At 43.3% G+C, this 11,993-nt stretch overlaps 1 protein-coding gene across 2 annotated transcripts in view; it reads right to left on the reverse strand.

The window, feature by feature from the left end:
* fscn2b (fascin actin-bundling protein 2b, retinal) overlaps positions 1-6,343 on the reverse strand; it is a 12,598-nt gene extending 6,255 nt beyond the window's left edge. For both annotated transcript variants that reach the window (XM_037690777.1, XM_037690776.1), the window contains exons 1-2: positions 6,251-6,343; positions 5,390-6,116 (exon numbers count right to left, since the gene is read on the reverse strand). In XM_037690777.1, coding sequence (XP_037546705.1) covers positions 5,390-6,116; positions 6,251-6,343 — 820 coding nt within the window. The remainder of the gene's footprint in view (positions 1-5,389; positions 6,117-6,250) is intronic.
* Positions 6,344-11,993: the final 5,650 nt, after the last annotated feature.

The raw sequence follows: 11,993 nt of genomic DNA on the forward strand, positions 1-11,993 counted from the left end.
TAGCAGTGTGGTTCTGTTAGCAGCACGGTACTGTTAGCAGTGTGGTTCTGTTAGCAGCACGGTACTGTTAGCAGCACGGTACTGTTAGCAGCGCGGTACTGTTAGCAGTGTGGTTCTGTTAGCAGTGTGGTTCTGTTAGCAGTGTGGTTCTGTTAGCAGCCCGGTACTGTTAGCAGTGTGGTTCTGTTAGTAGCGCGTTACTGTTAGCAGTGTGGTTCTGTTAGCAGCACGATACTGTTAGCAGTGTGGTTCTGTTAGCACCGTGGTCTTGTTAGCAGTGTGGTTCTGTTAGCAGCACGGTACTGTTAGCAGTGTGGTTCTGTTAGTAGTGCGTTACTGTTAGCAGTGTGGTTCTGTTAGCAGCACGGTACTGTTAGCAGTGTGGTTCTGTTAGCACTGTGGTCCTGTTAGCAGTGTGGTTCTGTTAGCACTGTGGTCTTGTTAGCAGTGTGGTTCTGTTAGCACCGTGGTCTTGTTAGCAGTGTGGTTCTGTTAGCACCGTGGTCTTGTTAGCAGCACGGTCCCATTAGCAGCATGATGATAATAACGACCATGGTAACGAACGATGACTGCCTTCTAGAACCGGGTCCAGCAGACATTGAACATCCAAGGTTTCCCCGCGGAACTGTAACTGTTTTGTAGAATTCGGTCCGGGCAGGCAGATGGAGGATCATGGAGATGGCCGCCATGACAAGCTGGAGCCTGAGCCCGAGGCTGGAAGAGATCCGGGAACTGAACCACGATGGCAAGGCAGCAACACGCAAAACTCTAAAAGTGTGTCACAGTCGTACCCGTAGCGTAGGTGTACAGTGTAGGCACAAAAAAGTTAAAACAAAAACAACAGAAACAAAAAAAGAGCGAGTTGAAGTGGAGCCACCATCAGTGCTTCCATATTGTGGCGTTCGTGAGGCCACTGTGACGTTTACACATGCATTGCACAAAATCACCAGTTCTGGGTCATCTTGGAACAGCCACGTAGACTCAGCAAAATAGCCCAAGGCGTTGGTCAACAAATATCTTTCTTCAAAGCTTGGCCAGACCTCCCAGAAGGAGTCGCTACCATCATCAAATGGGAAGCACTATTGTACTTCATGTGACCAGCTCTCAACCAATGAAACCTCACCATCTTGTGTTTCAAAATGGTGGCTGCGACATGTTGGAATTTGTAGGCACGTAAGTGGAACTACATTTTCTACCAGAAACAAAACCAGAAATAAGATCAGTCTTGTTTTAACACTTATCATACTATACAAAACAAAAAGAAATACATATAACCATATACATAAATATAACGCATTTCAGCGAGCTAATATATCATTCTGATAAAAATATGCTTCAGCTTGTCACACCTAATGCCAGAGTCTTAAACAAAGGTAATTGTATGTCAAGAAATGATGTGCACAATATCATAAAATGGAGTATGTGTGATGAATGACTCTCAGTTACTACCGCACCAAGGCTTATCTCAATATCTGTACAATTCACCAAGTTAGACATTTGTGTTTCCTGAGGTCACGTTGCTATAGCAGCCATCCTGATTTAGATTAACTTTACCAGTTGCAGATTTACATGCTTTGATTACTTTCCACTAGTTTTATTAAAGTCCTTCTAGAGGTTCATGAAATATTTTGTTAACAGACAGACACAAGCAAAAACATTATTATCCACCCAAGACGAGATAAGCAACCATTAAACCCCAGCTGTGATTTGAGATAATGATAAATGAGTAAAATAGGCCTTCGAAGGTCCTGGGTTCGATCCCCGGTCATCTCATGGTGTCTCTGAGCAGGACACCTTATCCCCAGTTGCTCCCAGCTTTCAATAGCTGCTCACTGCTCCACCTGGTGGTGGATGGGTTAAAAGCAGAAAGCCAATTTCGCCATTGTATGGGAACTTACAATAATGACAATACATAACACATTATTATTATAGGTGATTTATCTACATAATTTTTCACCCTCCGGGCCTACTGGTACATTAAGGCAGATTTGGGGGAGGGCTCCTTTACAAAGGTTTGCCTTGGACCCCAAAATGGCTAAGTCTGCCACTGCATTGGATGTACATTTACAACTGATTAAATGTGAAAGTCAACCCATTCAAGATGGCTGCTGCAGCTATTGCTCCTTAGCCGACTGGATTTACAGTTTTACCGATACTGAGTTGAAATTTGATGTGAAAGTAGAGAAAAGGCATCATGGTCTAAACTTTAAATGCTAACGATACACATTCCTTTGAAGAACGCTACTTTCATTTTAAATGTTCTTTTGGGACATTTTGTCTCCGTTTGAAATCTGGCTGTGGAGGTAAACTGGGGAGAAAAGACGCAGATGCCACGCTTACAGAACTACTGGAATGGTTTAATCACATCTCATTCCCACCTGCTGACACTGGTACCATTAGGTCTTACAACTGGTTAAATTATCATTGATCTTAAGCACATCTGAAGCATACATTTAAGTCCTCCTGCTCTCTATTTATACCTGGGGGGTGGTCCATCACTCCCATTTTCTCTCATCTCAAACTCTATGTCATGCTTTGTCTACCTTTTCCATGTGTCTATTTCACACTAATTCAACCCAGAAATGATTCTCAGAAGGAGCTCAGCTGGGACCTCACAGTCGTTATCTGACAGATGAGAGAAGGCGAGACAGAGGAAGGAAAGATGGATAGAAGAGGAGGAGGAGGAAACAGAGAACACGAGGAAGGAGATTTGATATGCTGAAATCCAAGCAGGCAATCTGATTACAGTTATAGGACTTGATGACCATCTTCAATGATGGTCAAGCAAAAGAACCGAGATAGGAACAGCAAATGTATCTGTACATTTCTGAGCACACAGGTAACCATGATATTGTCCCGTTTTGGATCAACGCCCAGATCAGGCTTTACTTCCTTGTGTTGTCCTATAAAGGATTCTGCAAGTGGGGCAGACCTAACTAATCCATCAACGATTGAGCGCTCTGGCATCAATTATTAACAGTAAGCTGAGGCCAGTATCCATGTGTGGCTAATTTCTTCCCTCTCACAGTGTTTTATCTGCAACAACTGCATTTTATTTTACGTTTTACACTTGTTCATTTGCCTACTATCCATCCTTGCATGCATACAGAATGCTTGTTTGCATATTGGTCAATAAAAAGTTTATTTCTTGGGACTATTAGATTTAAATTCAAAGCAGTCTGAACCATTTAGTACAATAGAAGGACAGTGATGAAAGAGGCGGCTCCAAATGGCGTTCTGAGACACACAGCAGACAAAGAAGAGCAACTTCATGCTGATAGAAAAACTGTGGGCTTTGTTTTAGCTTTTTATTGAAGCATTAACAAAGGTGATAACTTACTGTATGATTCAAGACTTTTGAAATGATGATGAGCCCACTTAATTAACTCGATCAGTTTTACATATATTAACCTAAAGTCTGGTGTGGTCGCTGAGACTGATGCCCTACCCATGCTATAAGTGCTAACAGATCACACAAGATCTTTGTTTAAAATGTTGCCTCTAATGGCTGTTAGCAAAATATCCCATGAAGCAGCAGTCAGATTTTAATGAAACTTTCAGAAAGTTGCCATCTTAAAATTTTGCTAATATTTGTAACATGACCAACAAAGTGCAGGAAGGTACAGCAACAAGTTATGTCTCTTTATATCGTGCATGTAATTCCTGCTGAATCAACAATGCAACAAACAATAATTTTAGAAATATATGTGACTAAATACCATTTTCTGTGTGATCCCCCCCCCCCCCCCCCCAGCAGTACACAAATGTTGACGGTGTCCAAGGTTAGCGGGTTAGATTAGTAGGTTAGAGTTGGACTCAGTGGGGCAGAAGTTTTGGCTGCAGGTAAGAGGCAGCTTGAGTTTCTGAAAGCAGACTCCCGCCCTCGTCCTCCAAGAACAGGGGCCAGCTTCATCAATAATTCATCACACCTCACCACTCGCCTCAGCAGGATGGCTGTGAGTGGGCGAGCATTGCAGGAAAGGATAAAGCTTTTGTGTGTGCAGTGAAAGTGTAGAAAGAGAGAGGGGAAAAAAAAAGAAAATGGAGTGAAGCATGCTGCAAATGTTTATGCGTAAAGTTGAATTTACATGCATCAACACAGAGACCATGGTAATCCAGATTTATGATGTGCGTTTTATGCTCAACTTAATGTCCTTCGCTCTTCACCCAGTCAATGGTGCTCGCAGTAGTTTGGTGTCTGTATCCAGTGCCCATTGCTAACCAGGAACAATGAAGAAAGATTCAGTTACGTTGTCCTGCGTTGAAGTAATCCAACCCTACAGACAAGACTCTGCAGCCTGCTGATGGCTGGCATGACCTATATGCTAACAAGCCCCGTTGGTGTTTCTAATCTCACTCTAAATTCATTTACAAATCAGACCAATGGACTCTTTAGTGATTGAAACTCAAGCCCCTCTACAGCATCTCAGGTTAGATGATGCATCACACAAGAAAAACGGTTCCAGTTTTCACACTGATCAAATAAATTCAAGCTTTCTCTCTTATTCAACACAGTAAAATAAGTTATCAGGCTACTCTCTTGTGGAGCTAACTTTCAGTTTCTGTCTGTGGAGCTGATGTTCTACTTTTAAGACCAGGTTTAAGACTCTCCTTTTTGATAAATCCTATAGTTAGGGTTAGCTTAGGTTTCTTGAACTATCTTTTAGTTCTGTTGCTATAGGCTTAAACTGCTGGAGGACAAACTACATTTTCTCACTCTGCTGTTGTCTTTCCTGGCTCCACTCGTCACGATTGTGCATGCAATTATTACTGTCCTTAATCCGTGTTTTTTCTGTGTTTATCTTTCCATAAAAACTACATCTGAAACAATATTTCTGCATTTGGGTGTCACCTTCCTGTTTTTTTCAAACCCTAGCCCTTCAAGGAAGATGGCCACCCATCCTGGTTCTAGAGGGTTCCTCCTGTTAAAAGGAAGTTGTTTCTTTCCACTGTCGTCAACGTGATGCTCAGGATGGAGGACTGCAACAAAGTGAACATTTGATCTAATCTGGTAGCTTCCTTAGATATTTTTTTTACAAATTGACTTTTATAATGTTCTTTATGTTAATGTACGCATATAGAAATGAATGGACTGTAAGTGCTTTTAATCTGGATCTGCATTGGATTCATGAGTTGGACTTGTTTTTTGTTTGTTTTGTTTTGTTTTACATCGTGCCCTAAGATGACTTTTTTTGAGAACTGAACAAACATAACAGATATAAATTCAAGTTAAAGCTCAGCCTATGTCAGCAGAATGTGACGACCATCAGTGGCCCTAAAGGCCAACATTTTATATATATTTCAGGAAACTAGTGAGTTGGCATGTGAGTATTTTGTATAAAATCAGATTTGTGGGTGCACAATAAATCACTGACGTGAGTCTTCTTACCTTGTTTAATAGAAACATATCTGCCATTAGCTGCTATCAGAACCACTTGTGGATGGCTCTCTTCCAAGTCAAACAGTTCATCTTTGCCTGGCTTGGAGCAACGTCCTGACCTCAGGGTGCCCGTAGGCCCCATGGGAGATAAATATCTACCCTCACAATCTTTAAAGGCTAGCTTTCCGCACTTCAGCTCTAATGTGTATGCCGTGCCTCGCCCACTCTCTTTCACTAGCTTTCCATCACTGCTGAGAAACCGGCTGTCACAAGTTTTTAGGCAGTACTTCCCATCCAGGTAGACGAGGGTCAGGAGCGCTTCCACACCCCAAGGTATGTTCACATCTACTGCGATTTCCCCGTCCTCCATAGCGAGGTGGGCATAGCGCTTACGGGCGACTGACAGAAGGTTGGCCTGAGGATGGAGAGCCAGGTGCACTGCCCACAGCTCGGCATCTGTGATTGTCTGAGCGAAGCAGGACAGGTAGTCCCGTGAGCCGCCGAAGAAGCGTAGGTATTGCTCAGACTGAAAAGCCCAGCGGCCGTTCGACTGAGCCACTATGAGGAAGCGGCAGTCTGAATTGTGGCCATCTGCCTCACAGGTGACTTTGCCATCCTTGTCAGAAGCCAAGTAGCGTCCCAGGTGGCTGCGTAAATACACCACTTGGGAGTCCTGAGTGTCATGCTCTAGAGTCCATATCTGCTTCTTTTTCAGGCTGGGAGCCGATGCATTCAACTGGGAAACAAGAAAGGTGTTACTCTAACAATTCTTGCACAGTCTGGAACAAGCCAGCATCATCTTCTAATTCTCTGTTTATACTTCATAGAAGTGATGCACCAACAGAAAAATATTGCCTTTCATTTTTGTACCTTGAAACCAAAGGCCTCTGCAGTGAGGTAACGACCCTTGTGGTTGATTAGCCCAAACTGCAGCTTCAAGGGACCGCTTCCATTTGCAGGCATCTTCACCTGTGAAGTTTTGGGACGGACAAACAGAAGAAGAACAGATGAAAAAAGTTAGCGATGCAGAGGAGAAACTGAGTTCAATAGGTCGGAGAAGCAAGAGTAAGAATAAGGAAAGAGTTGTGGTGAATGATAAAATGAAAAAGCTGTAAAAGCAGGAAATCAATTCATTAAGGTGTAGTACATAAAGCACTCCCCAAACCACAAATTCCTTACCCCCACCCATGGCTTCATTATACATTTTTCCAGCCACAGCCTCCTAATTTACTTACTGCGGTTTTGTGGCTTCCCCTCTGCAGTTCCTGCGGCTTTAATTCCAGCTCCCAGATTTAAGAGGCTCCTTTCGTCAGGCGCCCTCTTGTAATTCTTTTTTTTCCTCCTTCCTTTCTTGTGCTGGCTCTTGCTTTCTGTTGATCGTGTCTCCCCCAGCTCCCCTCCACCTCTGCTGCTGTTCTCCCTAATCAGGTTAGAGGCAGCAAAGACTTGAGTCAACCTTGATCTTTTTTCAGTCCAGTGTCAAGCCCTCTTTCTCTGTGGACTAATTTTGCTCTGGACTGCTTAGACTGGCTCCTGCAGCCTCCTCTTCCTCTCCTGTTGAGCAGCTTCACCCCTGTTCTTGCATGACTTGTTATTCACCCTGAAGGCTCAATCACCGGGATCCCCCCAGACTAGACTTCTCTGGGGTTTTGTGTTTGCCCCTCCTTCAGCTCTAGTCCCTATTGGATCAATCACATCAAATACCTCCACCCCCCACCCCCCTCCTCACCTCCCTCAAAGTCCAGGTTCCTGGTTTGTCAAATGCAAGTTTGATCAGCGAAGGAGAACATCCTCAGTGGCACTATAAAATGTTGTGGTTGTGCACTGAAGGAGTCCTTCGCTCTTTCTCAAAACATGAGCTGTCTGTCACAGCTGCTACAAAAGATGCTTTCCTTTGTAATCTTAAGCCTCTCTCTGGTTCTTGTTCCTCCCATCCGCTCCTTCTCCCTCGCTGCCTTTCCTCTATTCCGCCGTCTCTGTAATCCTGCCTTTCTCTTTCTCTGCACCTTATTCTGAGCTCTGCGTTTCACCTCTTTCTGACTGTCACATATAAATAGAAGTGCGTAGAAACAATGCTCACATATGCACACACAGCGCCGGGTAACCAGAGCACCCTGTGCCTTTGGGGTACTTTCCTGAGTGCGGCTCCTTTTACCTGCCTGTGCTGTGTTTGGTTACACACCTTCTCTGATTGCAAGCTCTCTAATGGGAACTGAGTCTGAGCGGCAGAGGGAGGCAGGCTCTACATCTAAATTTAGGAAGGAAGATGACAGATATCAAGGTAGAAAGATAATCAACATGTGGGGCTCTGCATGAATGTGTGTGTGTTTGTGTGTGTGTGGGTAATCAACCTTGCCAATCAGCCCATTATAAAGCCTCTTTGAGGAATAAACAGACGTGTCTTTTCCTGAATCCTTTTAATCCTCCACCCAATCACCCCAACCTGGCTAATCTACTGCAACTACCCCTCCCCACTCCCCAAACTGCACACGCACACAGCTTGTCAGCGGCTGCAAACATAGAGCCACTGACCCACAGCAACATACATGTCAACACCGCTGTCACAAAGTTCAGGAGGCTCTCAGGGGTCCGCAGTAAACACCACCCACCCCTTAGATCACACAAGAAAGGCATCACAAACTTGCAAACAGACTAGTGTCCACAACAACTTTATGGAAAACATGACTGAACATGTCTAGGTTAGGTTTACACAATTTTCTGGTGATGGAATTGTGTAAACCTAACCTAGTCAGTGACCTAAGACCTAGAATTAAGATTTAGGAGTGAGGTGTAAAGAAGAACCAGAAGTTCAAGATCAGTTTGGGTATTTCTAGTTATGTGCTTTTATTTTTTCTTTGGCGATGTTTAAACTTTTTTCTCCCTTGCTGCATCATTAGGGTTACACATCAGAACTACTTGGTTAGAGGGGCATGGTGGCGCAGAGATTAGATTCAAGGATTCAAGGTTCTTCATTGTCATTCACATCACATGTGGTACATGAGGTGGAACGAAACTATGTACACAGGGTCCCAGTTACATCCAACAAAAATACAAATTGTAAAGAAAAACAGTAATAAGATCTAAAACATGAACTAAGAAATACACTAAACTAAGAATACACTAAGCACTAATGGTACAAAACAGTGCGCCAAACAAAAGCAGCACGAACATGAGTCTGTGTGAGCAGATGAGGACGAGTGAACACAGCAGCATGAAATAAATCAGCAGCATGAGATCAGCAGCATGGATAGTCAGCAGCACATATCAACAACTAAGTGCATTACAGTGATTATCCTGGTTAGAGATTCATGAGTCTAACAAGCTCAGGGTAGAAGATGGTAATGGTTCCTGCTCCTCAACCTCTGAGGGGAACGGGGCCAAAAGTGTGTGTGCTGGGTGAGTGGGGTCCTTCATGATGCAGGTGTGTGTGTGCTGGGTGAGTGGGGTCCTTCATGATGCAGGTGGCCCTCTTCCTGCATCTGGAGGTGTAGATGTCTGTGATGGTGGGGAGGCTGACTCCAACAGACTTCTGTGCAGCCTTCACCACTCTCTGCAAAGCTTTTCTTTCTGCAGCTGTGCAGCCTCCATGCCACACGTTGATGCTGAAGCACATTAGAGAAGGTGTGCCTGTGATCAGAAGTCCTCCCCAGACTGAAAAGATAAAACTAAATGTGGGTGGAAATGGTAAAACACCCACATGCCTCCACCCTCGTTTGGGCCCTTGAGCAAGACCCTTAACCTTCACCATCTGCTCCCAAACAGGTCTCTCTTGAAAATGAGTCCTCATGACTTAGTGAGACAACCTATATAAATAAAGGGTAAATGAAAAAAAAAAGTTAAATAAAATAAAATAACAAAGACAGAGATTACACAGTAGTGTCACCAGAATGAGAAAAACACATCCAGTTTAAGACACACAGCTGCACAACTTTGCTTTTATACACTCTGATTGAAAACTTGTTCTAAATCCACCTCACTGGATTCATTTCAGGCTTAAAGGCCATGTCGTCATCACAGATTGTGAAATTATGGATTTAAGGCCGTTTTGGTCAAACCTCAAAAATAACATTATGCCGAATCTAATGGAATACTGCAACATCTTACGTGCTTGCATGGCGTCTTAGTGCTTAGCGTGCTACTTGTGAATGACTATCAACTACTACCATGCCAAATTTTAGCTCAACATCTGTAAAAATCACAGAGGTGTAGCCATTTTTGATTGGCTAAGGTTGATTAGCTGTGGCAGTCGTCTTCCATTGGATTGACTCCAAAAGTTACGAGTTCCACTCAAACATATGTGATGCTAAGCTACTACACCAAATCTGAGCTCAGCATGTTTAAAATTGGCTTAGATATCGCCATTCATGTGTTTCCTAAGTTAGCTGACTATGGCAGCCATCTTGAATTGACAGACTGAAAGCATTAATCTTTTATGGAAGTACATTCATTACATTCTTAAAGTTTTTATTGAGATCCAAAAAAATCCACTGGTTTACAAGATATATTGTCAACAGACAAACATAATTCACTCCGGTAGTTCAAAGCAAACATTTTAAACAAATATTTTGCGATCAATTAGTGCTTGAAGTATATGTTAGAGATGACTTTCATCTACTGGCATTCCGAATATTGGTTCAGTATCTGTACAATCGACTGAGTTATAGGTTTTTCTGTGTTTGCTAATATTGCTTAGCTGTGGACGCCATCTTGAATAGCACTGACTCCAGCAGGTAATCAGTTGTAGATGTGCATCCAATGACTACTTTCTGAGAGTTTTATTAATGCCAGTCCAGTGGTTTATGAGATATTTTGCCAACAGACAAAATAACACACACACACACACACACACACACACACACACACACACACACACACACACACACACACATATATATATATATATATATATATATATATATATATATATATATATATATATATATACAGGGAAAAAATGATCACCATTGGGACAAACACTAGAAGCAATCAGATCAATAATAGAACATTTTCTCTTGGATTGAGCTGATCTAAACTGATCCAACATGTTCTAGCGATCTAACCTACAGAGGGCATCCCTGTTCTGCGCACAGTCTGGCACATGTCTGGAATAACTAAATCTGCAGTTTCACACTTATTTTAACAACTATATATGAGAAAGAAAAGCAATAAAAAAATCTAATAGTTCTGAACTGCTTCTCTTTTTCCTCTGATCTCCTGTGAGGACAGAGGCTGCAGCAGGCATGTGTGTGCATGCATGAACCTCATTGACAACTCAGCATCCATCGCTTCAAAATAAAAGAATTAAAATGGAAATCAGAGCTTCGTATTTGCATCCTTGAATTTCTAATCAGAGATCCCACCCATGCCTGCATGGCTGATGTTTTTTACTCAAATCAAAACAGAAATCTTTGAACAGGCGTGCATCAGAAACAAAAGAAAGAGAGACCTAACAAATAATAAAGAAAGTCATAAACTGTTTTTTTTTTTTTTTTGGTTGTTGTTATCACTACTATTATTTTCATTACCAGATCTATTATCACTATTACTGTACTTCTTCCTCATACGAATCCTATCCCACGCATCATTAGCTCCCTCTCTGTGGCCCCCGGGGGCCACGTCATCGTCTGCTGATGTGCTGCTGCTCCTGCTGTCGGCACGGTGACGCCTGTCCATAGCCAGCCAGATGTTTTTCTTTTTCTTTTTTTTTTTTACCCCCTTCTTCTGGGACAGCGGCTGTGCCAGGTTCACCGTGGCAACCGGAGGATGGTGCTTTAGAAGCCATTACAGCGATCCTCTGATGACACTCAAATAGCTATCATTACACCTCCTCCAAAGAGACACAGAGGGAGGGGGAGGGGGAGGGAGAGGTGAGAAAAGAAGAATGGAGGGAGAGCAAGAGACGGAAGGAAAAAGAGGTGAAAGAGATAAAAAAAAAAAGGAAAAGGGGAGAATCTGCAAATTACATGGGCAAGACATGGTTTGGGGAAGGGGTGGGATGGAGAGGGAAGGGGGTGATGGAGAGCGGGGAACCTAAAATGACCGTTTCTGAGTTAACAGCCTCCAGCCTTTTTCTACCCTATTAAGTTCTATTCTGCCATTACTTGGAACTGCGGGGTGCTCCCTCGTACCCCACCGTGCCCCCTCACACACCACTCACTGACACCACCCTCCCAGTACACAGGAGCCCCCCCCACACACACACACACACACACACACACACTATCCACAGCAGTCTTCCTCCATCGCTTCCTCATCTCTTCTTCGTAAACCCCACCAGTCCCTCCTGTCTGGTGTTCAACTCATTTCCGAGTTTGGGAACTGAATGAATGGAGATCATCTGGATCAGACTTGCTCGTGTATGTGTGTGTGTGCATGGGGGGGGGGGGGGGGGGGGGTGTGTGTGTGTGTGTGTGTGTGTTTGTTTATGTTACTTTGAGGACCAACTGCTCCTTACGGGAGCCAAAGCCCCATTTGAAATAGTGTTGTTGGTGGGTTAGGGGTTAGATTTAGGATTAGGTATGTACTGGTAATGATTAGGTTTAGGGTTAGGTATGTACTGGTAATGTTTAGGTTTAGGGTTAGGTATGTACTGATAATGTTTAGGTTTAGGGTT

The sequence above is a fragment of the Nematolebias whitei genome, chromosome 17 (assembly GCF_014905685.2).
Source record: "Nematolebias whitei isolate Nwh7 chromosome 17, NemWhi1, whole genome shotgun sequence".
NCBI lineage: Eukaryota > Metazoa > Chordata > Actinopteri > Cyprinodontiformes > Rivulidae > Nematolebias > Nematolebias whitei.